Source organism: Brassica napus, chromosome A3 (genome assembly GCF_020379485.1).
Source record: "Brassica napus cultivar Da-Ae chromosome A3, Da-Ae, whole genome shotgun sequence".
In the NCBI taxonomy this organism is placed as follows: domain Eukaryota; kingdom Viridiplantae; phylum Streptophyta; class Magnoliopsida; order Brassicales; family Brassicaceae; genus Brassica; species Brassica napus.
The window spans coordinates 22,576,630-22,601,870 of NC_063436.1; the positions used below are offsets into that span (position 1 = coordinate 22,576,630).

Here is a 25,241-nt window from a genome sequence, read left to right on the forward strand (position 1 = left end):
TTCAGAAAAAAAAAAAAAACCTCGTGTGGGCTTCATGGGCCTCGTCTAGGCTTTGTTGAATACGAAAATGATGCACGAGGTTGGTCCAGATTGTCTGGTTAATTTGCAACACTCTCTGGTTGTTCAAAGCTCCAATATAATCAGGAAATATGGCGAAACCATCAAAGATTTTAGAGATAAATCGATTAGATGTGTGACAGCACAAAACAAATGGAAATGAAACTACAAAACTGAATGCCTTGGTATACAAGTTACACAAAATATGAGACTAAAGAGTTGCAAAACAAAACACAACAGGTTCTGGTACAAAATGTAACATTTCTTCAACTTAGAAAAAGAAAACAAAAAAAAAAATTAAAAAGCTTTGCGTATACATTAAACCTTTCTGTATTTGTCTTGTCTTCTTTGCAGGAATCTGTATCCAAGTGATAATGATCTTTTAAGTAATAGTTCGCCCATCCACACAAAAAATATACTAGTCGTCCCAGTCATTATCCCAGCCGTCTCGGTTCGAAGCTCTCGCTGTTAATCCATTGGCAGAGATCCTGGCACTGTTTGCTGCACCACCAGGAGACTTCACAGCGTTATTCTCATCCCAATCATCATCCCAACCCTCGTCCCAGTCTGCTGTCTCCACGTCGTGGACACTGTCAACGCCTGGCCCTCCGCTCAACTCTAGCTCACGGTAAGGCACTCCGTTGTCGTCTGCACGGCGATTCTTCCGGCACAGACAAAATCCCCACGCTCCCCCGAAGATGACGACGGATACTATTAAGAAGTAGGCGCCGTTGATGGGGGTCACTAGCTTTTCGTAAGAAGGAAGGTGGATGGATAAGGTGTTTTCTTGTGGTGGGTACATGTGGAGCACACACTCTCCTTTCCCTGCGTCTAGTATGATTTTGTTTGTGTCTCCACTAATGGATATGTTTACCTGGTGTATAGAGAGAGAGACAAGAGTTTCTGTCAAATAAGTGAAAGAGAAGGTCGATTTGTATTGTAACATCAAAGATCACAGAGTAGTGCAGACTTTTAAGAGATAAACATGTCCAAAGGTAACGGTTTATATCAATGGCATCAGAGAACAGAAGAATGTAGAACACTTACTCTTTGACTCTGGTGTTTTGGCAGTGTCAGATCTGGTGAAGAGCTAACTGGAAGAACAATTTTTGCTTTTAAAGATTCCTCACCTTCATTTTGAACTAGAATCGACCATTTGGAAGAATCTGCAATAATAATACACAAGTTAGGAATGAAGAGAAAAAAAACATAATAAAGCAGAAACCTTACAAGTTGTAAGAGAATATAGTTATAACTTATAAAAATGATTCATGTCGCTGAGGTCACACTCATTTACATATTAACACAACACACTAATGTCACACATCTACTAATTTGGAACTTGGACTTAGCAATGAGGCTTCCTAATAATGTAAAGCATCTGCTACTTTAGTCCTTAACAAGATGAGTTTCATAAAGACCACAGTAGCAAACAAGTATCTATATAATACAGCTTGTCCAGCCATTTTCATGGAAATCTCTCCACGCTGCAATCAAAACCTAATATATGACATTGCATCGTTCAATAAACAGGAAAGCACATGCCAAAGATATCAATTCCGAATGGAAGTTAAAACCAATAGCTTTGAGCAAGTCTTCTGCTTCCATCTTAGTTCTAAATAGAGTAAAAGGCCATACATTTGACAGTCTCAATGCTATACAAACAGTGCTCAACAGGTTCTACAGAAACCAAATAAAAATATCACTACAAGAAGCCACAAACGTACCTTTCTCAATGCTCAAAGTGCAGGCCACCAATGAATTCTCAGTTCTACATATCTTAGACTTCCCTGCACACGTCTCTACAACAACAGACTCTGAGCTTCCCTTAGCGTCATCCACCTTCTCAGGATCTTTACCCGGAGGCGGGTTCCCTTTTTCCCCACTCTCCTGACTCTTTGGAGGCGGCGCCATTTTCTCCGGTAACTTTCCTTTATCCACGCTCTCTGTTTGGTTAGCTGGAGGCGGGCTTACCACCTCCGTTGTATTAGACACTACCGTGACATTCTTCTCCCCTTCAGCTTGCAGTTGCTGCGGCGGAGGCGGCGGGGGTGGTGGTGGTGGACTCGCAGAATCAGGCTCCTTAGGATCAGGACTCGTGGAGTTACTAGCTGGAAGCGATGAGGTTGCATTGGACTTTCCATCTCCAACATTAGGCGGCAAGGGAGGACTCTGAAGCAGAAACATAAACACACATTGTTTCAATTAGATCAAACGAAGGAAAGCAATTAAGGGAGAAAGAAAAAGGAGAAGACTTTTACTTGTGTAGTGGTTTTATTCGAAGTATCTTTCGGTGGTTGTTCATCTGCTAAACCTCGAGATGAAGCATTGGAGAAGAAGAGAATCAATAGAAGAAGAAGAAGAAGTGACGAGACCCAGCTTCTATCCATCGCAGGATCCAATGGTCAAAACCCCTAATTTATGATCTCGATCGCTTGATTCGATCCCAGATTTGAAGCTCCGCGCATTTTTCTTTTCTCAGGAGATCAGTAGACGAACGCGGATCAGAGTTAGGCGATTTGCAAATCGGCGAAGCTTAGATTAGCGCGAAAAAATGGATCTGAGAGATATAGGTAATTGATAAAGACAAGTTTTTTTTTTGCTGGTTTGAAGATCGGTCGGGAGATGGACGGTGGTTCGAGTTTGGTCGTGTGTCTGAAACTGGATCAAATCGCCGAGACAAAGTTGTGTTTGACGAGTGTAAGGCAGCAACCTTCGGATTACTTGAGCCGTAGTTTCTGAAAGCCCATTTGTTGTTTCGTATAACTTTATAAGGCCCATATTTCTCGTCTCTTTCATTTAGAAAAAAAAAGGGGATTATTTCATATGAATTTTTGCATTTGCTAACAATATTATCAAATTTTATGAATTGTTGACCATTTTTGATTCAACAAAATTGAAGAAAATTGTAAATTTAGTTGGAAACAAAAACCATTAAGCTCTTTTGACAATTTAATGTGATGAGTTGGATCATGAATCCACCCATATAAACCGGTCACATATAACGTGTTTTCTTTAATTAAAATATAACGCTTTTGAAAAGTGATTTTTTTTATAACGTTGAGATCCGGCGACCGAGATCAATAGACTAGTTTCACGAAACCTACGGTACTCCATATATTCTCATCATCTAAGGTAGTCTGGATGGCGCCGTATTGGTTAACGTGCATGATATAGTTCAAACCCTAATATGCATATTTATATTCATTATCTCGTAAAGTCTAAAATTTAAACCCAAATCATCGTTTCTACATGTGTTATGTATATTTCGTCCCTTCAGTTGTATTGACATCCGTCATCCTGTAAAAAAAAATTGGAATATCGGGATACAAACCAAAAAAGTTGATTATCTGGACAGAGTAGGCAGATCATGAATACTTTCAAAATTATGGATATCCACTTCGTGTCTATCTTTAGGTTTAAGCGCCAAGTTTAAACAGAACTAAGGATATCATATGTAAAATAGTTTATTCAGTCTAATAGTTTGAAAGCTTCTATCTTGTAGATAATGAGGTCAATCCTCACAAAGGGGCAGCCTTTAAAAATATGTATTAGGTGTTAAATTATTCTGGACGGTCTATCCGTGTATACCATCGTTGGATTGAACGTCCAAACAATTATCGATAATGTCTGTGCATGGGTTATGCTAATTTAGGATTTTATATGTCGTTTTAGGTAAAAAATAAAAATAAAATATCCTGCATTGTATTTGATCATATCAAATGTAAAACAGGATGCTGTATCCATATCCCTTATGGTACTTCGGTATGCGTACATACATCATCAAAGTGACGAAAAAAACAGAGCGAGAAAGAGTTCCTTTGTCGTTATTAATTAGTAGAAGTTATTAACTTATTACCATATGAAATGGATGATTACATAGTGAGAATGAACTCATAAAATGGGAAATAGCCGCATGATATACTTATTATTTAGGTTAAAAGCTTGCAACTTTGATTAGTCGTACATCTCTAGCTAGCCTCCTTCACACGGCAGTCGATATACTGCAACATTCGAAATACCAAAACAATATATGTATCATGACACTGGAAACCATACACTAAGACAGAAACTCCAAATGGATTTATACATTCATACAATCATACCAAAAATGGAAGGATTATCACTCCATTATTCTAATTATCCAGAATGCGTGACTTTTGCAAATTAAAACTTTATTATAATATTATGTCAAAAGTACTACTTTTGTTATGAAAATAAAAGATCACCAGCTTTCACTTCTTTCTTTTACGAGTGTGAATTGCCACCGATAGTATATGACATTTTAACTATTTTTAGAGATGATCTAATTAGCTAATTTTGTCATATGTGCAAAGAATTGTATTCTATTTGATTTTTTTTTTAATCAGAACAATATATTCTTCTGAAAATGATTGTATGTGATTATATCTTTTGAAATAACACTGAAACAAAATTTGACATTTACTATAAAAATGAAACGATTTGTTTGTAGTTTTGTTCTTCGTAATCTTTACTTTAGTATATACAAGATATTTTGAACTATGTATTTATGTTGTAGTTTAATTAGTGCCTACATATTCATCAACTGAACTCTATGTACTGTTTTGGAGCCGAGTGTATAAATGAACTTTTAAGATATTTCCTGGGATAAAAAAAGCTTTAAAGTTATTTTCCACATTCGAAAAAGAAAGTAATAGTATGAATTATGAAACAAACGAACGAACAAGTTATGGAGACGTACGTGTCACAATTGGTGCTAAAACGAATGGGGTAGGGAACTGAAACACCACAAGTTGTAGGGAGTGTGGCCACAAGGTCGGTGTTGAGGCCAGTGATATCCTTAGCCGCAGATTTTAGGCACTCACAGACTTGTCGGCGGTCCGGTGTGGTCTGAGCCATTTGGTTCAATGATTTGACTCCAACGCAGCAGTCTGATGGCAATGAACCACTGTTGGTCAAGTAGCCTATACACCGTGCCAGTGTGCTTGTCACTGTCCCACACGTTATGGTTGACTCTGATGGGGCTGCCGTGTAGACGGCTAGGACGAGGATGCATGTGGTGATCTTTGAAGGGAACATCATTTTTTGTTTTTGAATTAATTGTTTTACTTTCTTGAGATCGTCGGCGAGGTTTTTATAATTCGGAAAGCTCATGAATATCATGCGTACCCGTTAATTATGCTTAGTTTCTCATGCATGCAAATTTAATGAATACAAAAAGGTAATATTAAACATTAAAGTACACATATTCCAACGTTATACATTGCTTTCCCGATCTTGGGTAGTTGAGTTTCAAGAAGATGTAACATCAGAAATCTAAATAGATATTTCTACTGGGTTGACTATATAAGTATATATATATATTACCGAAAGACTAAATTACGTTAAACAAATTTCCACACGAAAAAAAAACATTTTCCGCAAAGGTAAAATCATTTAGTTATGAATGTAAACGAAGCGCGGCCTACGTTATTTGGACATGTCAAAGCAGGCTGCCAAGCACAAATTATGAGGCCACTCGTACGAGTTCAAGAGACTAACAAAATTTTGGACATGTTGATCGAAAATCATGATCAAGTGCAGTCCAAGGATATAAAGGAAAAGATAAGGAAAAAATGGACATCATCCAAGCAAAATATTAATGAACGAAAAAACATCAAATGGTTTTAAGAGTTGGAGGCATTATTGGAGATAACTTAGCAAAATGTATATCTTGTGCATCAACTGTTAGAGCATCTCCAACCCCACTCCATATTTTACTCCAAAATTGGGAAAATGGAGTGGGAAATGGAGTGATGAACAAAAAATAAAAGCATTACTCTATAAATGGAATAATCCTTTTATTTTTTGTTCATTACTCCATTTCCCACTCCATTTTCTCAATTTTGGAGTAAAATATGGAGTAGGGTTGGAGATGTCCTTACAGTAAATTTAATTTAATATAATGATATTAATATCAAAATTTTAATATATATATATATATATATATATATTATTTTCAATTTTTCCTAATACTACTTAATCTTTTCAGATTTTCTTCTGATTTCGCCTAGATCTCTTACAAGATATATCTTTATATTTGTGTTTTTCATAATGGTCGATTTCCTAATTAATAGATAGCAAGGGAAAATGACAAGAGTAGAGGATGTAAAACAATTAGCCGGGCAAAAGATATATATTAGGACGATGTCTATCGTAGGCAAAGCTGTTAATTTGTATGATCATAAACTTCAGAGCACGTTTATTGCTAAAGCCTTTAAGTGGTGCTTAATGAATTTTTAACTAATAAAAGTAAAGTAAGATAATTTGTTAAGAGACACTTAATGAAAGTGGTTTATTGGTAGTTGCTTAATTTTAAGGTCCTTAACAATTAAAAAATATTAAATTTATTTGGGGTTTTGTCTGACAGAGAGAAAGGTTTAGCCTTGATCCTGCCTCTTGATCAAACCCTCGGAAGACACATAGATAGAAAAAATAAAAACAAATCAGTGGATTGAATTTCTCTTGATTCACGATGAAATAGAAGAATCTAAGACATGCATCAATGAAATATTCAAACATGTAAACATATTGACTCATCTTTACCTTCCGATTCGCCATCGAGAGACACGCCGATCTTTGTGTAGAGCCACCAAGAAGAATAGAAATCGCCTTTCTTGTGGCTGGAAGAGGAGAGAAGGAAAAAAGAAAGAAGAGAAAGAAGAAACGGGAAGAAATACGCACACCTCTTCTCTCTCCAATGAACTCCTGCCGCGTGGCCAATAAGCGTCGTGCCTTTGTTCCCTTAATTAAGGGACGCGCTTTGGTTTAATTGGGGTTTTTTATTTATTTTTAATCTTTCTTAAGCTAAGGTCTCTTCTTAAGGGCTTCGAATAAACGTGCTCTCACACTCTCGCAACTTATTCCTTCACACACTCGCCAACAAATAACAAGAGCACAAACGAAAAGGTGAGAAATGAAAGTGAAAAAGTTATGAACTTATGATCATAGTGTGAAGAAACTGCATAGTGACGATCTTTCTCGCAAACTTAAAGCACAATAATTAATCCAGTGGACTATCTTAATACTGATTATAAATATTTTAATTTCTACCTCTACGTAAGTCAGTTTGATAACATTTGTGTTTAAAAAATTCCTATAGTGTCGGTCTTAGTTTATATACACCGTGCGGAAGTAGTGATGATGCATTAAAAGCAGAAGTGGCAACAAGATGGAAACAATACATATCGTAATTCCATATATCATCAGAGGAATACATAACACAGACGACCAATTAAATGGACCGTCATATATAAAGAAAGACATGAAACACACAAATTCTAAAACACAACAGATAACAGTAATATGATTTGGATACACTTATACTAGTGACATCTTAATTATTCTTTAATACTCTCTCAGCGATTATATGATAAACCCTTCAACGTATACATCCTCTCATGCTCACCTGACGCTGCAACCAACCAAATACATTCAACACATTGTTACGTGGTTAGTAACACTCCAATAAACACCCTTAAGTAAAATGAAATATATAAAGTAAAGAGTATATTACTTGTTACAGTTGGTTCTTGCGCTGATGGGGTAAGAGATCCTAACACGGCAAGCACCAGGAAGACCAGCAGCACGGCGTGCGTTAAGTCTAGAACCCAAGGCTTTAGCTGCTCCTTGGATGCAACGACAAGCTTGCTGGCGGTCAGTGGTGGTCCGAGCCATGCTGTTGAGCGTCCGAACGCCAGAACAACACCCTGGAGAAATGTAACCACCTTTTGTCAGGTAGTTGATGCATTGGCCCAAGTTGCTGGCGACTGCGCCACACGAGATTGCTGCCTCGGTCGCCATTGGAGCGGACACTAGCATGCACACAATCACCAACGTCGACAACTTTAAGAGCCCCTCCATAATCTTAACTTTTTGTATTTCTTTTTTTTTTCTTAAGTAAGGAATGGATTTGGATGATGAAAAAGAGCTAATAAGGATTGTGTTTATATAGAGAAGAGCTAAGAGGGCAAATGCATGAAAGTGAGGGGAGCGGTGTGAGTGTAGTTGGTGGTTGGTTTCATTTAATACATTGCTTACTCTCTTTTCTCATCTTTGTAGTTTTATATACTAGTTTAGTAAATCTATGTCAACTACTACATACTGATCTCCGTTTGTTCTCTTTTTTATTTGTCAGATCAGATCTATAGACTAGATCAGAATGTGTAGATCATTCTTGTATACACGTAAAATACCAATCATTATATTACTCTATGTCCAGGCTTCCAGCTTAGCAAATTGTATTGTACCCAACGTTTGATGTAGTTATAGAATTAATGCATGGAGGTAAAACTGAACAACATACAAGTTTGTTAGATACAATAAAGTAAATTGGATATTTAGGCTTTTAAAGTACAAAATCTTATATATATATGTTACATGAAAGTTAATTTCCTGCAATTTATGCTAGCAAGTTGTTTATTCCTTGTCCCTTTCTTTCCTTTGTACAAAGGGCTCGTTTTCATTCGGTTTCGCAAGAAGACCTACAACAAAATAATGTACTCTCTTCCAAAACATGGTTTGGAACAACCTAATGGCAAATACATAGATTTGCTTTCGACTATTCCAACTTTGATCAAATTTCTTCGTTTTCTGGAATTGTTTTTCTTCATCAATAAGGTTAATCCTAGATTAGGTTAATCCTGGATAGAGAATTAACCTTATTGATTAGTATACATATACTTCTGACTATGACTCTCAGTCAGCCTTGCCAAATTCTTCAATATTCGCGCTGCTTTCCACAACAGTCTCTCTTACAAACCTACCACAGTGTATTTACAAGAGTTAGGTTCGAGAAAGAAAGATGTATGTTTGAATTGGAGACGACAGGAACGTCGTTTAGCAACAGCCTATTTTTCCTATTGAATAGCCAAAAAAAAACAAAGATGATTTACCTGAGCCAAAGAGGACACAAATGCCATCCTGAGGAGACATCAATCTCTGACTGTTCCTTCCTGCGTTACAATATTGGGTCTCAGCTAAATATCAGTAACATGATGTTTCAGAAGCTCTGCTACTTTGACTGTAAGCATAAGCTAATTATCAAGGAGAGAGGAGAAAAAAGGTCAACAAAGTTAGTGCACCATGTGTTTCTAATAAGAATATGTTCTGGCAGTGTTGAGGATCCCAGAACTGTCTGCGGATGTGTATTCAAATATGTTCATGGGTAAGAAAATCTCAGCTCAGACAAAAACACTTTCTTTCAATATGTGAGTACCACTCTATGGCCGTGGAAGCAGAATTGCAAATTCAAAAATCAGAGCATCGAAACTATGAGATTCATTATCAGACCCTTTATTAACATAAACATTTAACGAAACAAAGAAACCATGGAAGAATAGATGACTATGGCAATGTAAACTTCATGTAGTGATGCCACTAGAAAGATGAATTGTATCAGCCTGTGTAATAGACATAAAAGGTAACAGCAGGAAAAATATAAAGACGATCAACCAATGCCTCCAAGAAGATGAATATATAACTTTCACTAGATTTTAAAACCTTACATACAATAGATAGCAGAGAGATTAACTAGGCATAAGACATGGGATTTAAGCAACAAAGGCATCACAATCTTGAGAAGCTACCACCAAATATGTCATATATTCTTGAGTTTTCAGATTTGAGCGTAAGACCTGACATATCTGGTTAGGCCAGATTCGTATTTAGTAAGTTCAGACAAAATTCACTTATTCATACAGAAGACAGACGATAAGGAGACAGCTAAATCAGGAGAGCAAAAAATGAGCTAGATAAGGAGTATTACGTACAGCTAAGAGGCATATCGATAACTTGAGCTGTGACTCCAAGCAAATCTCCTCCAGGATATCTCTGTGCAAACGGGAAAAAAATAAAGCCACACCGAAATGACTCAAACCAATGCTAAGCAGAGAAACTTTACTAATAAGGCAAAGCTTATAAATGAGTAGAAACCGATGCCAAAGTTAATAAATGACTCAATGACATACCAAATTTTCATCAATCACTGGAACTTCTAAGCTCTTAGGAGTTATCACCAAAAGCCAAATAAGAAAATTTTTCACTTCCAACTTGGAATTTTCTGCATGTAAAAATCAGACACATGGGTACACATGACTAATGTACAAACAAGGAAAAGCTGAAACCCAAATCAACATAGTACTCTCCATATTCAGCACAGCAGCAAAACGCGATTAGAAAAACACAATCATAGCCACACATCAGACACCAACCCAGCACATGACTAATGTACAAACTAGGAGAAGCTGAAACCCAAACCAACATCGTACTCTCCATATTCAGCAGCACAAAGAGATAATAAGAACACAATCTGGCAATCTGCAACAAATAAGAGTTAAACATACCATACAAAAATGGCTCCTACTCTAATCAAAACAGTCTGAGACAGAATCAGCACTGTATCTTCATCATTAGCGCTACTTGAGCAGCAACAAAAAGAAACTGCTAGATACTATCCACTAGCATGGCCACAGAACTCAAATCATCAAACTCGGCTACACAAGATTATAATCTGAGCATTAATCTCACCTCTTATAAGGATATGTTCCAGTGTAGGCCAAGCCAAATAGGTTTCGCTATGGGATCAATCAACACCTACAAAAATCAACATGATATCAATCTAATTTCCAGAAAAAAAAATGTATTATAATCCCTAAACACCAAGAATCTAATCATATACACAGTACCTCGCGATTAACAGCGAAGATCATGCTAAGTCGTTCTCAACTACAAAGAGAATCAACAGATCCTTCAAATTAGATAGTAAGCTCAGCTCAGCTCAGCTAATATGCTGCCTCATCTTGCTCATCGCGACGATATCTCCTGGTCTGTAAGCGCCGCTGGAAATGATAGTGATATCAGAAGTAGAGCTTGGATCAATGAGTTCCACGGATGCGATCCTGCGACCACGACCATTCCCGCCGCCATAACTTGCTTCTTCCCTGACATTTTCGCCTGGAAACGGAGGAACTTAGACGATGATGAGCAACTGACGCAGAGCACTCTTATTGGGCCGAAACTTTAGCCCAACCCAACTTGTTGATTCAGTATTTGATCCGTACTGTGCATTTTGGTATTTTGACCAATATACAGAGATTCATTGTTCCGAAAACAAAAATAATAATAGTCTTGAGACAAACTAAATTTAAAACTGAGTAAATATACTTAAAAATGAAATTCACAATTTCATGTTAAAGCTTCATGGTAGAATTCCAACCTAATGATTAATTAAGAAGTGATGAGAACATTAGAATCCATGAATTATATATGATTCTAGTGAAAAAATTCTTACTAATTCATTAGATAGAATGACTGAATAAACCATAAAGTTTGCTATCTATTATGATTTTTATTTTCAGATTTTGGAGAAAACAATAAACTTAAATAGATAAAGATATTGAAAATGTGGATAAAGATCCAACTGAAAAACTTACTACCTCAGAAACTGAAACTAATAATAGATCTAGAAAATATTTTAATTGATAACATTTTCACAGATTTTGAATTAGTTCGGGGCACTTTCAACTTTAGGCTAGTTTAGATTTTATGTATTATGGATTGTTTTCGAAAATATATTTATATTAAATATGACTTTTTCTTGAAATATAAGACATAAATTTCCACATCTAGAAAAATATGTATATGCGGAAAAATAGACGCCATTTAATGGATTAATAATATATTTGGTGCTGGTAGATGTTGCATGAACCTTTTTAAATTGAGTATTTGCACTCAGTATGTCTAGTTTGAGAAAAAATGGAATACTTATGATTAGATTTTAGATAAGTTGTGCATATTTTTTTGTAAATGATCTAGGATCCAGAAAATTGACTCATATATCTTTTTCTTTGTGCAATATTATAGATTAATTTTAGGATTTTAGTCTATTTTTAGTTTTCTGAAGATTAAATGTTTATACCGACTTCTCCAATAAAAGCTCGAATACAATATCAGGTATTAATTAACAATAACGGTTATTTAAAAACCACGATCTGAAGATTTTAGTTTATTTTTTAATTTTGTGAAGATAAAATGTGTAAACTAACTTCTTCGATAAAAACGCGATTAAAATATAATGTATTAACTAACAGTAACAATTATTTTAAGATTTTAGTTTATTTTTAATTTTATAAAAGATGTTTATACCGACTTCTTCGATAAAAGACGCGGGTATAATATAAAGTATTAACTAACGATAACGGTTATTTGAAAAAAAACTATTATACTAACTAACCAAATTTAATTTAATATGCTAGTTATAAACCAAAAAAAAAAAAAACTAATCCCCTCACAATCTAAGCAAGCATCCAAAATACCCAAAAAAAATCATAATTCTGACTCTAAATTTGACTTCCTTTACCAATAGAAAGACAAACATCGAACTAAATCTCTTAAAAATTGACCAACTCAGAATACATCAAAAAGACATAACAATGTATAACTGACGAATCAATAACCAAACTCCAAAATGGTGTCTAGAATCCAAATCTAGTTAATGCTGGTCTCCCTTTCCAAATACTGCATTCGTTAAGAATAAGAAAAGGAGAGAAAGAACATTAATACACAACAGAACCGAACCTTTGAACATTAATCACTTCGAAACCAATCACATCCTCTTCCTTTTGCTCTGATATCGTTTGTACTCGCTTGTTTTGTTTTGTTTTGGCCATCGCCGAATTCAAATTCGAGGGCGTAGCTTAGAACTGATTCCTTTCGTGTTTTGATCAATCGGTTGCTCTCGTATCAATCGTTATTCTGTCCGCTTCCATGGCTGCGCCGCCTCTGTCTCTGTCTAATAAGCCTGAGTTCTGGAACAGAATGGAGGAAGCCACCCGTGAGATTATAGAGCAGGTTCATCCAACACTTGCGTCCGAGGATCGAAGAAGAGATGTGACTGATTATATGCAAAGACTAATCAAAATGACACTAGGATGCGAGGTTCATTCCTTTGTTTAAAAACATTCTCTGTTAATGTTCTTATTACATTTGGCTTATGTCTGCATTAACATCTTGAAGTCACGTGCGTTTTAATGCTTGAAGTCGACTATGTTTTAATCACAGTGCAGTGTTATAGCAAAATATTCATGTTAGGCTCTGTCTTGTTATTCTTATGTGTATTGTCAGGTACATGCTTTTGGATCAGTCCCATTGAAAACGTATCTTCCGGATGGAGACATTGATCTCACAACTTTTGGTGGACCGTGGAACGATGATGAACTGGCCCATAAAGTTTTGGCTGTGCTTGAGAATGAGAGGGAGAAACATAATGTGGATCCCCGGTTTATAATTAAGGATGTGAAGTTGATACGTGCTGAGGTTTGTTTATGTTAATCTCTTATGTTATTTTATACTTTGAACACTAGCCTAGGCCGTTGAGTATGTGGGTGTTTATGCATGCTGATCATGTGTTTTTTTTTTTTGTTTTTGTTATCTCCTTGCTGCAGGTTAAACTTGTGACATGTCTGGTGCAGAACCTTGTGGTTGATATCTCTTTTAATCAGCTCGGTGGGATTTCTACTCTGTGCTTTCTCGAGAAGGTAATCTGGCCTCTTCAGTATCATTATGTTGTAATCATACTTCTGGTGCAGAACCTTGTAGTAACATGTTTGAAGGGCATTTGCCTAGAACAATGTTCGTATCAGCAATTTTTGAAGGATGACAAAGATTGATGTTGACGGTTTGAGTATGCAGATGGATCACCTCATTGGAAAGGACCATCTATTCAAGAGAAGTATCATACTCATCAAAGCTTGGTGCTTCTACGAGAGCCATATTCTCGGGGCTGTTCATGGATTGATATCCACATATGCTCTGGAGACGTTGGTCTTATATATTTTCAATCTCTTCCACTCATCGCTGGATGGTCCACTAGCAGTAAGAGTGTTCAGCTATCTTCAGCGACAAACCATTGTTTAGTCTCATATTTGATTTACTGAGCTTTTGTTTTCCGTAGGTTCTATACAAATTCTTGGAGTATTTCAGCAAGTTCGACTGGGATAAGTATTGCATTAGCTTGAGCGGTCCTGTCTGCCGTTCCTCTCTACCAGAAATTTTTGGTAAGCATTGGCTCCAGCTTATGTAAATTTGAGATGTCTTGTCAGTCTCAAATTATTTGTTTATTTGTGGACCTTCTTCAAAAAATATTAACGGTATTTAAACAAAATGATATAGTTTTAAAAGTTAATAGCTCCATCTATATATGTTTAATTTTTGTGAAAAAATTAGAAAGTGTAATTAAAAATTTCAAGTTTTGAGGCACCTAATTTTTATATATATATATATATATATGTTTAAACTTTCCGCTCCACTTACACGTGCTAAAACACACGGCCCTGGTTTTTGTGATCTCAGTGTGCATTTTTTTGATTTATATAGTTGATACTCCGGAAAATGGCGGGCAAGATCTACTGCTGACAAGTGATTTTCTCAATGACTGTTTGGTGATGTACTGTGTACCTTCACAAGGTTTAGAGACAAATCCACGTGCGTTTCCATCAAAGTATCTTAATATAATTGACCCGCTTAAAGAAAATAACAATCTTGGTCGCAGCGTAAACAAAGGTTGAGACTCCTTTTCTTTTCTTTTCTTTTCTTTACTGTTTTGGTAAAATTATAAAGCTCTCATTAATAAATTGTTTTCTCTTACACAGCTAACTTCAATCGGATACGAACTGCATTCACATTCGGTGCTCGTAAGCTTCGGCAAATCATCTTGCAGTCAGAGGAAGACATAAGTTTTGAGCTTCGAAACTTCTTCTCGAACATGCTACTACGCAAGCATAGGAGTGGCCATCATTCTCTCAATCGGATCGAAAACGGTGAAGTATTAAATGGAAACGTTGCGGAGAAACTGCAAGAGAAATCATGTCTTGCTGATTCTAAAAGAGTTAAAGAAGAGACACATGCCGGCACTCCAAATGTTCTGGCTGACCTCACAGGGGATAATGACAGCCAGTTTTACAGTTTGGTATATGGACGCTGGCAGCTTGGTTATGTCCAAAACGGTCCTATGTCTCCACTATGGACTCAGCTTCCGAATAACAACGATTCATGGGAAGTGTTTCCACTAAACGCCAATGGAGCTCATAGCTTTCTTATGAACCCTCAGATGATTCCAAATGCTGATTTCGGTCTCGAGGAATTGCCTACGCATCAAGGCACTGAGACATACTTCCCCAATATGGTATTTACGTACACATCTCTTATTGACACTATGAAAAAATGTGACGCCAAGCTTCTTAACAATTCCTTTTTAAATGCAGAACCAATACAGGGATAGTAGACCTCCGTTCTCCCGAAGAGGAAACTCACGACGTAACACATCAGAAATGAATTTCCGTGACGGAAACAGCCGTGAGGGACGAGACCATCATCTTCATCATTATCCCAACCAAACAAATGGTGATATGAGTCAGGCTGGTATACTTGGAAGCTTCTTTGGTTCCAATGGGTTGATAAATCATCCATGTGAGCCTCTACCAGCGGAAGTACGTGACCATCCTGAGGGAAGCAAGCAAAGTGATATCGCAACATCTATACCCTCCTCCATGCAGGAAGATCGGTACATCATATTCTCTGACACCATTAAAACGTCATTGAAGTATTTAATATTTTGATCATCAAATTCGTTTCAGTGTGACTATTTCATTCATTGTGGTATGTGCGTGTAGGCAATCATACAATTTGACGGATGATCAGGAGTTCCCTTCTTTGTAGCTCTGATCTGATCACAGAAAACTTGCTCGTTAGACCGGTATAGGAACTGGTATAGCTTTCTAACTTGTTTGTTTTGTTTCCTTAAGTTATTCGTATCCCAAAAAAGAAAAACAAAAACAAAAAGAAGGAACTGATTTGTTTTGGGTTATGTTTATTGTTTCCCGTTACTTTTGTTGTTTCTATAGATTTTAATCTATGTAACTTCATTGTCGAAATCTTAAACTCTTGGACAAAACCTTCGAAGGGGTTTGTATTTAATATACTTAGAGAGGTTTGCGAGTATATTATAGGATGTTTTTTTGGTTAACTTCAAGCCTCAACGTCAATAGTCTACTTTGTTGATGCCTTCGAAATGCATTTATTCTTCTTAGCAATGGTAGAAAGTATCAAAGATCTGGGTCCTTGTGTGAACCGTGTATATTTGATAAATAGAGTTTACCAAAATGTGAACGTCTTCTCTTTTGAGTATGATAAACAAATTTGATTCTTGTTTTTTTTTTCCGAGTCCGAAATAAAATTCGATTAACTTAAAAAAAAATTTCATAATCAAATAATCAGAAGAATTATAAGAAACTAGTATGGTTCTCGTGCTACGCACGAACATATTTTTGTTTATAAATAAGACCATGTGATAATAATGCTCTTTGTAAAGTTAGTACGGCATGATAATCAGGAGGACTTGTTAAGGTAATCAGCCCTCACGAATTCACAATATGTCTTGCATCTATTGCACACTTTTCAAAAAGTAGGTTCAAACTTGGGCGGAGTGTCAGACTCAGGCCTAGGCTTTGTCTTCGGCTTGTTAGATGAAGCAGGCTCGTGTGGCTTTTATGATTTCTGCATTCCACTCTTTTTATGTTTAGAGCATGTTTATTGCGGTTGTTTAGGAGAGTTGCTTAGGTAAATTAGGATTAAAAATAAATGAAAAACATGAATTAAGCAAAGGGGCGTTGCCTAATTAGTACCGTGAAGCGTCCGTCCCTCGGTGCCACGCGTCGGAGCTTCATTGGATAGAGGAGAGAGAGAAGACACGGGTTGCGTCTCTTTTGTTTCTTTTCGTTTTTTCTTCTTTCTTTTTATTGTTAAGCAACTTAAGTTAAGCAACTACCTATAAACCAGTTTCATTAAGTGTTTCTTAATATTATCTCTTAGCCTTACTTTAATATTTAAACTAGATTTTGACCCGCACGTTCGTGCAGATATTTTTTTCATTTTATAAATGCATTAGATATTATTACAAATATTTTAAATTTAAAATTTTCATTTTAGTATTATATATTATGTAATTCTATAATATTATTGTTTTATTTTTTATTCAGCATTATTCATATATAGTGTTTTTTAATACATTTTACTTTGTTATTAATGTTTATTTCTTACTAATATATTTTTGAGTTAGATACAATAAAATAACAATATGAAATAATCAAATAGAAAACCTCCTTCAAAATATGTTTTTCTTTAATTTATAAATTCTGTTATAATACATTTTTAAAAATTTAAAATTTATATTATAGAAAATAAATATGTTCAAGATAATTTATATTTGCATGCTCTCTTTAAAAAATATACTTTAACATATATTATTTTATTATTTTACAGAATTTAAGTAAAAAACATTTGTTTAAATATTATAGATCTATTATTTTAGTAAATTTTATTCATAGTAGCATCTATCATATTATTTTACTAAATTTTAATGTATTAAGATATTTTTTGGATGCTATGATATTAAGTTTTTTTTTTAATTATATTTTCAAAATATTCGATTGCTTTAATTTTTACAACATATATAGTTTATTTTTTTCCATGGTGCATTTCAAAAAGTTATTATTTATTATCTGTGATTTAATATTTTGTAAAATTTGAAATATTATCATTTTGAGTTTGAATATTTATTTTCAAAATTTATATTTTGTCAAGTAAACTTTGAAAAATTACAGTACTATATTTAAGTTTGGAAGATTACATTTTGAATTTTTTTTTGTTACTACATTAATACATTATTTTATAATAAAAAAATATTTAAATTTTTGGTGATATTTTCGAAATTTTCTCAACAGATTTTGTTATAATTAAGAAAACATTATAATTAAAATTTGATTTGAACTACTAAAATTTCATAGTTTTCTAATAACATATTTTTAAATAGTATATGAATTAAAGGTTATTATATAATATTATATCTTTTTATATAAACATTTTAAAAAATATATTGTCAAGAGTTTCAAAATAAATAAAAGATAATATATAGTTGTAGATATAAAAGTTTAACATATCTTAATAAAGTTATTTTTGTATAAAAATATTATATAGTTCACGAATTTTAACTCATTTTAATGATGAGTGATAATTTATTTAAATGAAACAATTAAAAAATAAAATTTGTTAATTTACCTATTTAATATAATTTTATCATATTTAATTCTTATAGAACTTCTATTTTTATATAATACAGAATCTAATCATATAATTTATTAAAAAATATTATATAATTTTTATTTTCTTTTTTTATAAAAATTTTTAGTTAACATTGATTTATAACAATATTATATTATATTATTGATTACGAAATTAATTAATATATTATTTTATAAAAATATTTAAATTTTAAGTAAGATTTTGTTAGATTCTTTCTCAACAGATTTTGTTATAATTTAAATTTATAGTTGGTTTATTATTAATGTAAGTAATCAAATATGTCATCTTAACTATTTCTGTAGGTGGTCCTACTATGACTTGCTAATGGTAGATAAAAATAGAACCCTAAATTAATAGATTAGATAGATATCCAAGGAACCAAACACATTTCTATATCCAAACACGTGCTATTCTAATGGAAGTCCAAAAATAAATGATAACTGGTAAATGGTAGATAAAAAATAGGACTCTATTTTAATAGATTAGATATTCTTTAACAACCACCTAAGCAACACTAAAGGTTGTTAGCAATAAACATGCTCTTACCTTCTTGATCAAACAACTAAGACCAAGCTTTTAAAATCAGTTTAAAAAGTGCCCTTTGCGCCGTTGAAATTGTTTTTGTCCGAGATGAAGAAAAGAGCTAACTTCTTGTACAGTTTCTTGACGGTTTCTTCATTAGCAACGATCTACATTTCAGAATCACATATCAGTCAGTTTCTTTTCCTCCTGCAATAAACATCAATCATAATCAGCACTTGATTTAAACAACCAAGATCTATATCCCAAACTCTTTGCCTGGTTAATGAATATTTTTCTCTAAAGTAATAATCCTCAAAAAGTTTCTTCTCAGCACACTCATTGCTCTTTTTGATTCTTCATCGTTATGTTCCCTTGTTCGTTTGAGCGAGTTTTTTCTCGTATGGAACCTTACTGGGAGAGATTTGAAAACCTTTCGTCAAAAAAAAACTTATTGCGAGAGAAAGCAAAGGATTAAACAGAGGCTAAGAGAACTGTTTACCAAATTCAGTCCAACGAATTTTGAGAACGTGCTTCGATATCACACGGATCTGAAACAAATTCTCAGCAATTCGAAAAGGAAACTTTGCGAAATCTCGTGCCAAGTGAATAATCCCTGATTTAGACGGAGAGCCACTGAAACCTTAGAGATGACCCGAGAAAAAGAAAGAAGAGAGAAAATTATTAGGACTTGCGAAATAAGCAATGAGCAAGGCAGTTGGTATATATTTAACATCAAGAGCTCTTCCTGATCGCAACAATGATTTATTTCCTGCTTTGCTCTGTAATACTTCAAACCTTATGCTCCTGTAACACAATATCATTCTGAACAAAGCAAAAAGTTACAATTTAACATCGTTGTTTCAAATCAAACACTAACCTGTTTTGATCATGGTCTCGAACAAACTTTTTTCAACAAACTTCACGCTTCCATTCTAGAGATTGCAAACATTTGATAAGACTTAAAATAATACTCAAACATTCTACTTAAACGTCTTTTATTTACAGGCTTTACTGTGTTCGTCGAATTTTAGAGATTTATAGGAATTGAGAAAAATAAAAAGTTGTGGAAAAAGGATGATCGTGGGTAGTTGTCCTAGATTGTTTTAAGAAGCCGGTGCCTACAGTTATTTTTCAACATTGTTTTGTTTTAATTGTTTTTGTTAATTTTTTAAACATGAATTATGTGGCAGCATTTAATTGGTTGTGTGACTTGTGATTTAGTATATAAGGGATGTCCAACTCCTAGTCGTAGACAAAGATGGTTGTTTATCTTCTCGTATCAAACGTAGCGGCAGTTGAACAATTCTAGAAAGGCAAATGTAAAAGTAGCAATAAGGAAATGGTTATTAGATAATGTGATTAGCAATTTGGCAAAACATATGAATGAGTTTTAAGTTATTTTGTTATCATTTAATCAACTTTTACAAACAATGTAGAAAAAAGCATTTAAAAGTTGTTGTAAACTGTGAATATTGAATTGCAAATTTGCAATCTATAGTGAAGTTAAACAAGATTGGTTTGTCCCCAAATAAAAACACACTAGATAGGAATACTCATAAAAGAAGAGGATTACTTAATAATATATAGAAAGTAATAAGAGTTGATCATACATAAGAATAAAACATAATGGAATATTAAAAAGAAATTTGCGGTAATTAGGTTATCTAACCTCATGCATCCAAACAAATCATCTATATTAAAAAATTTCTCACGTACGAATATAAAAGTAAAGAAATACTAGTAGAGATTCTTAAGCCAAGGGCTAAAGGTCGATAGAAAGAACATGGAGAGCAAAGGGCCGTCGCCAGTAGTTCCACTTGTGCTCGTCGTAGTCTTTGGATGGCTCCTCTGCGGCTCATACCTTATCTTGCTATTAGAGGATTACATATTACCAATCTTACAAACCGGAACATTCATTGTAGGAATCCTTCTCTTACTTCTCCTTCTGCTTCTCCATGTCTTCTCTTCTTCTTGGATCTCTCCATGGATCCCTTCCCTTCTCATTATACCATCACCTACCTCTGCGACTTCCACTGACTCAGACAGCTTTGGCCTCGGGTCCTTTCTTTTGCTTTCACTATTTTTCATCTTCTTCTGGTTGTTTCAGTCATTCTAATTAATGTTTATAATTGTACTTGAACATATTGATATGTTCTCTTCTGGGTATTGTGTTTGTGAAATATTGTTTCAGTTGTTGTACATTTCCTAGAAAAAAAACCCTACTTGATTAATCATGCAAGACTCCATCAGCATATAGAAAAACAGACTATGTGGTTAATCATGCAACTCTCTAGCTACAGATTGCTTGATTAATAATGAGTTCAAGCAACTCCAAATAATAAAATGCTATATACCAAAACAAAATAAATATCATGTCATTTAGTTGAGTGATTCAGTAGCAAAATCTACTCTATTTACAAAATATCATGAGACAGGGTAGAAAAAGAACGTAGAAAAGACAAGCTAGGCTAGAGAAGGAGCTTGCAGAGGAGAGGAAGAGAGAAAACAAAGAGAAGAAGTTGGAAGACTAGTGGAAGAACGGAGAAAGCTAAGAGATGAGAAAAAATTGAGGCATAGAAATGCAGCAAACTTGTTACTGTCTGTCAAGGAGAAAATCATCAAAGAGACGAAAAGAAGCGTTAGAAGAAAAGGAAAGAGCGAGAGGGATAAACCTTTTAAATAAGAGCAGTTCTGATGGTGAAGAGAAGGAAAGGAAACCGAGCAGAAGTGCGATCTTGATTACATGTACTTATAGTTTTCGAGGCTCCAACATGGATACATGGTTTAAGAGAATAATAATGCGGCTAGTATCGTTAGAAAACCTGGTGGTTGGTTTCCTCTATACGTATCTTTGACAATCCTATCAGTTTTGTCCTCCCATCGCCATGCACTGTACTTTAGTCGGTCCACTACCAGTAGTTTATGTTCTTCCCTGCATTATCTAGCACGGATAAGTGTTTTCCTTTTAGTATACAAACAGAAAGCATTCTCTTGATGAACCTGCTCCAGACAATCCATTTGAACACCTTTCTCCTAATAACTGGCTCAATTTAAGTGATTGTTCGATTGAAGACCTTTTGTTTCTGTAGTTTCCTGAGATGGCCAGATGACAAGATGTTAATCTCACTGATAGATACCGAATATTAGAGCTGACGTGGCTGATGGTTGCTTTGTTGGCAAGGAAGTGAAGTTGCTAATTCATAGAGAGGCTTTGCTGTTACTGAACAGGAGGAGTATAAATAAAGATCCATGAGTGTTGTTCAATGGTACTAAACTTAAGCAGCCTAATCTTGAATATATGCGATGAATTAAGAGCTGAATCATATGGTACAATTTGAGATTGTGCAGGAAAGTGAAGGGCTTAGCCTCAATGGAATAATGGTTACGGGAAGCAATATGTGGCGGTGGGTGAGGTTGAGAACAACCAAGAGAAGATGTAGAGAGTCGTTTTGGTAAATAAAGATTTAAACGTAATGAGGTCAATTTTTTTTGCAGATAAACACACTTCAGTTTGTGTCCAACATGTTCCTACTGAATCTACACGTGCGATATAACCCGTATAAACGAAACCAAATGTATAATCTTTTTGTTGTATAATTGAATACTGGCGAAAGTGAGAAAGCGTATTACTCTCTACGCGATCGCTTGAAGCCGTAGTAAAGTGATAAAGTGCCTTTGGTTAATAAAAGCATCACTAAATTTTCTCTTCAGCATATAAACCAAATATCTTTGTCATTTTTGGCTGCAACTGCATCCACACATATTATTAACATAACAAAATATCTTACTTCAATTATTCAAATAATATAAGTCATATGATGTCGGTCTATTCGATTGGACATTTAGTATTTTTTATTGTTTTTAAATAAATATATATTTCTGTCAGCCCATCACTATAATTATTCTCTATAATGTTGTTAAGCATTCATGGTATCTCATATCTTTTTTTAACTATTATAAAATATAAGAAAAAAACATGAAAAACCAATTCATGAAGAAGAAATTTTTACAAAATTCTTCAGGAACTTTGTGCACACTTGTCATCTTACTGGTTTGGTACTTTGGTATGTTCATAATTTAAAATAATTACATGATTACATTATATAAAATATTAATATTTTATTTTAAAAAATACTAGAGTTTTGTTTATGATATGCTCTCACTAAGGTAGTGTCCTAGTGGGTGCACCCTTTCCACTAGCACAAATAGGGAAAAGTAGTTTAATCAATCACATTTTCATTTGCTTTATATCCAAATTATAAGCCGTATCCAATGCATTTAATTTTCCAGTAGCTTGTACGCAAAATAGTTTGAATTTGGCTCCCGTCATGTAAATTTCCTCGTTATTTCTAACTACTTTTCTTCATGTTGTATTGGATCGGTTGACTTTCTAAATTGAGTTATTTTATTCTTTTTTTTTTGTAAACTTAGTTATTTTATTCTTGAAATGCTCTTAGTTGCATTTTGAAATTTCATTCTGCAATTCTCTGAATCCCTCTTTGATCTCAATGTGTATACCACTATATTGTGGTCCAAATCAAGAACGTGTGTACCAATGGTTGGCCCCGATCATAACCAAAGACAATTGTAAACTGGTGAGATATTTTTAATTTTAGAAATGTTTTTTTGTCTCTGTGACAAAAAAAAATGTTTTTTGTCTGTTTTATTCATTCATTTCAGTTCATATTTTAAGATAGCGATTATAAGGATGGGAAACTCATAGACTTCAAAGTTTGTTCCTAATCTTCAAGGAGTCTACTTCTCTAATTAAAAAATGGTAAAGTGATTATAGAAGAAATTGAAATTATGACCCAGTCCAATGACTCAGTATACGGATCATGTGGTCAAGATCTGACTGAATGATGATAATAATATATCAAAGCTTCTAAGCATACAATGAACGAAACAAATTAAAAAGAAGAGATATGCGACTATGATGAGAAGAAAAATGAAACTATGACCGAGTCTAATAAGTCAGTATATATACGTCTCTCCTCGGATTAAGATTATATGGTCAAGATCTTACGAATGATGATATGATATATAGTATTATAAAGCTTGTAAACATACAATTAATGATACAAAAAGGTTCAAGAAGAGATGTGTTGTTCGTTAACTCGAAAAAGTCAAGTATGAACAATAATAGACAGATCATAAAACTATAGTTTAGAAGGAAGAGGCAAAGAATTGATATCAAAAACTTTAAAGATAAAACGAGTGGGATGAATAGAAAAATGAGTGTGAAGAATAGAACCAACGGTTGAAATAAGCTGCCTCTTAACTTGCTTGGTGATGCCTCCCATCGACACAATCTCTGCATATGCAGCTGCTTCTTTGTTTCCACCGAACACTATCTCTATTGACCCCTTCAACACCACCATCACCAACTGCAATAAACATTTTTTTTGTTTAATAAACATAGAATTTGGAAGATTTCTAATCTCATCTTCTCAACACATTGAAGCCAGTCCCGGACAACCCAGAAGGAAAGGGAAGACAGAACGACAATCACCGGAGGGATACGTACGGTGTAAGCAAGATCTACTCATAATTCCAGTAGGACATCTCAATTCTTTGCATATAAAATATCTAATAGAAAAGGCCAATGATGTTGACCTTTTTATAAGCCATATTTTGTCAAGATGCCAATTTAAGTGAAACCTAGTAAACAATCTTTTTATCATTGGCATCCCAATAAAATTATTAGTATCATTTTATAGTATTTAGGAATATTCAAGCGAATTCTATAAGTTGTACAAGATGCCTCAAATATCTTTCCCAAAGACCTTATATTTCTAAACCAAAAATAAAGCTCCTTCTATTTATACAAGATACTAATTAGAGAAGAATTGAGTGTATTTAGAAAAAGATACATCACTTGTACGATCTGTAAATACATTGAACAAATTTTAACTTGTGTAAAAAACTCTAAAATGGAAAGAGAATACTGAGTTTCATTAAAAGACAAAAATGCATCTGGAGAAGTTAAACAAGTTGCATATGTAAGTCCAATTCTAAAGGAAACAGGAATCAAACGTTAAGAGAGCTTCTTACGTTCTCAGGCCGTCCAACGATAGAAGCGACGGCTTTGGTGACTTCCGAGTAGAACGGATCGGTTTTGAAGCCGTCCAAATTGACGTTAGTTGTAATATAAAGACAAGGCATTTTGTTACCGTCAACACCAACGTCCGTTTCTTGATGCCCTTAAGCTTATTTCCAAGAATCTGTAGAAAGACAAAAAGAAGGATCAATAAAGGCTATATTGTGGAGTTGAAGTTGAAGATGAAGAAAAGAAGATCTCACATGGCCAATAAATAGAGAACTTAGAAGAAAAAATCGTCTCCAAGTTAATGAAGTGTTTAATAAGAAATGATTGAGTTGCATTATTATAAAATGTGTAAGATGTGAACAATTTTTGAAATAATATCTTTGGTGAAATCTGACAACTTGACGTGTGACTGAATCAATTACTACAGCTACGTCGCCCTCTAAAACAATTGGTTTCA

At 34.4% G+C, this 25,241-nt stretch overlaps 8 protein-coding genes across 10 annotated transcripts; 3 read left to right on the forward strand and 5 right to left on the reverse strand.

The window, feature by feature from the left end:
- Positions 1-211: 211 nt before the first annotated feature.
- LOC106448241 (proline-rich receptor-like protein kinase PERK10) lies at positions 212-2,755 on the reverse strand. 2 transcript variants are annotated; one of them, XM_048776752.1, is made up of 5 exons: positions 2,608-2,755; positions 2,319-2,575; positions 1,785-2,229; positions 1,105-1,223; positions 212-931 (listed from the first exon to the last, which is right to left on the reverse strand). In XM_048776752.1, exons 2-5 carry the CDS (start codon positions 2,445-2,447, stop codon positions 476-478), a joined length of 1,149 nt encoding a protein of 382 aa, XP_048632709.1. In that variant the 5' UTR covers positions 2,448-2,575; positions 2,608-2,755; the 3' UTR covers positions 212-475. The 2 variants fall into 2 exon arrangements, with proteins under 2 accessions (XP_048632709.1, XP_013745611.2); XM_013890157.3 differs by having other exon boundaries at positions 2,319-2,737.
- Positions 2,756-3,860: 1,105 nt separating this feature from the next.
- On the reverse strand, positions 3,861-5,185 carry LOC106376861 (non-specific lipid-transfer protein 12). The gene is made up of 2 exons (XM_013816996.3): positions 4,781-5,185; positions 3,861-4,061 (listed from the first exon to the last, which is right to left on the reverse strand). Exons 1-2 carry the CDS (start codon positions 5,119-5,121, stop codon positions 4,043-4,045), a joined length of 360 nt encoding a protein of 119 aa, XP_013672450.2. The 5' UTR covers positions 5,122-5,185; the 3' UTR covers positions 3,861-4,042.
- A 2,067-nt stretch (positions 5,186-7,252) lies between these two features.
- LOC106376871 (non-specific lipid-transfer protein 5-like) lies at positions 7,253-8,008 on the reverse strand. Its single transcript, XM_013817007.3, has 2 exons — positions 7,595-8,008; positions 7,253-7,492 (listed from the first exon to the last, which is right to left on the reverse strand). Exons 1-2 carry the CDS (start codon positions 7,939-7,941, stop codon positions 7,483-7,485), a joined length of 357 nt encoding a protein of 118 aa, XP_013672461.1. The 5' UTR covers positions 7,942-8,008; the 3' UTR covers positions 7,253-7,482.
- A 4,426-nt stretch (positions 8,009-12,434) lies between these two features.
- Positions 12,435-13,407, forward strand: LOC125607197. Its single transcript, XM_048777041.1, has 2 exons — positions 12,435-13,014; positions 13,201-13,407. The coding sequence occupies exons 1-2, from the start codon at positions 12,844-12,846 to the stop codon at positions 13,405-13,407; spliced, it is 378 nt and encodes a 125-aa protein (XP_048632998.1). The 5' UTR covers positions 12,435-12,843.
- Positions 13,408-13,538: 131 nt separating this feature from the next.
- Positions 13,539-14,675, forward strand: LOC106361876. Its single transcript, XM_048776755.1, has 3 exons — positions 13,539-13,950; positions 14,030-14,132; positions 14,452-14,675. Exons 1-3 carry the CDS (start codon positions 13,732-13,734, stop codon positions 14,640-14,642), a joined length of 513 nt encoding a protein of 170 aa, XP_048632712.1. The 5' UTR covers positions 13,539-13,731; the 3' UTR covers positions 14,643-14,675.
- Positions 14,676-14,839: 164 nt separating this feature from the next.
- Positions 14,840-15,355, forward strand: LOC125607095. Its single transcript, XM_048776754.1, has one exon. It carries the CDS (start codon positions 14,840-14,842, stop codon positions 15,353-15,355), a length of 516 nt encoding a protein of 171 aa, XP_048632711.1.
- Positions 15,356-20,721: 5,366 nt separating this feature from the next.
- LOC111214687 lies at positions 20,722-23,519 on the reverse strand (the record flags this gene model as incomplete). The annotated part of the gene is made up of 1 exon (XM_048776756.1): positions 20,722-23,519. A coding segment is annotated over exon 1 (102 nt), but the record flags the coding sequence as incomplete, so codon positions are not given.
- A 238-nt stretch (positions 23,520-23,757) lies between these two features.
- LOC106448248 (macrophage migration inhibitory factor homolog) lies at positions 23,758-25,199 on the reverse strand. Of its 2 annotated transcripts, XM_013890164.3 has the most exons (3): positions 25,039-25,199; positions 24,790-24,959; positions 23,758-24,122 (listed from the first exon to the last, which is right to left on the reverse strand). In XM_013890164.3, exons 2-3 carry the CDS (start codon positions 24,898-24,900, stop codon positions 23,895-23,897), a joined length of 339 nt encoding a protein of 112 aa, XP_013745618.1. In that variant the 5' UTR covers positions 24,901-24,959; positions 25,039-25,199; the 3' UTR covers positions 23,758-23,894. The 2 variants fall into 2 exon arrangements, with proteins under 2 accessions (XP_013745618.1, XP_013745614.1); XM_013890160.3 differs by lacking the exon at positions 25,039-25,199 and having other exon boundaries at positions 24,790-25,032.
- Between the last annotated feature and the right edge of the window lie 42 nt (positions 25,200-25,241).

Excerpts from the sequence above, each read along its gene's own strand:
- LOC106376871 (XM_013817007.3), bottom strand. The coding sequence starts at position 7,941 with ATGGAGGGGCTCTTAAAGTTGTCGACGTTGGTGATTGTGTGCATGCTA.
- LOC125607197 (XM_048777041.1), top strand. The coding sequence starts at position 12,844 with ATGGCTGCGCCGCCTCTGTCTCTGTCTAATAAGCCTGAGTTCTGGAAC. Across the intron at positions 13,015-13,200 it reads AAATGACACTAGGATGCGAG|GTACATGCTTTTGGATCAGT; the intron begins GTTCATTCCTTT and ends GTGTATTGTCAG.
- LOC125607095 (XM_048776754.1), top strand. The coding sequence starts at position 14,840 with ATGCTACTACGCAAGCATAGGAGTGGCCATCATTCTCTCAATCGGATC.
- LOC106448248 (XM_013890164.3), bottom strand. The coding sequence starts at position 24,900 with ATGCCTTGTCTTTATATTACAACTAACGTCAATTTGGACGGCTTCAAA. Across the intron at positions 24,123-24,789 it reads TCGTTGGACGGCCTGAGAAC|TTGGTGATGGTGGTGTTGAA; the intron begins GTAAGAAGCTCT and ends TGTTTATTGCAG.
- LOC106376861 (XM_013816996.3), bottom strand. The coding sequence starts at position 5,121 with ATGATGTTCCCTTCAAAGATCACCACATGCATCCTCGTCCTAGCCGTC.
- LOC106448241 (XM_048776752.1), bottom strand. The coding sequence starts at position 2,447 with ATGGATAGAAGCTGGGTCTCGTCACTTCTTCTTCTTCTTCTATTGATT. Across the intron at positions 1,224-1,784 it reads CACTTTGAGCATTGAGAAAG|ATTCTTCCAAATGGTCGATT; the intron begins GTACGTTTGTGG and ends TTATTATTGCAG. Across the intron at positions 932-1,104 it reads CAAAACACCAGAGTCAAAGA|GTAAACATATCCATTAGTGG; the intron begins GTAAGTGTTCTA and ends TCTATACACCAG.
- LOC106361876 (XM_048776755.1), top strand. The coding sequence starts at position 13,732 with ATGACAAAGATTGATGTTGACGGTTTGAGTATGCAGATGGATCACCTC. Across the intron at positions 13,951-14,029 it reads CGCTGGATGGTCCACTAGCA|GTTCTATACAAATTCTTGGA; the intron begins GTAAGAGTGTTC and ends TGTTTTCCGTAG. Across the intron at positions 14,133-14,451 it reads CTCTCTACCAGAAATTTTTG|TTGATACTCCGGAAAATGGC; the intron begins GTAAGCATTGGC and ends TGATTTATATAG.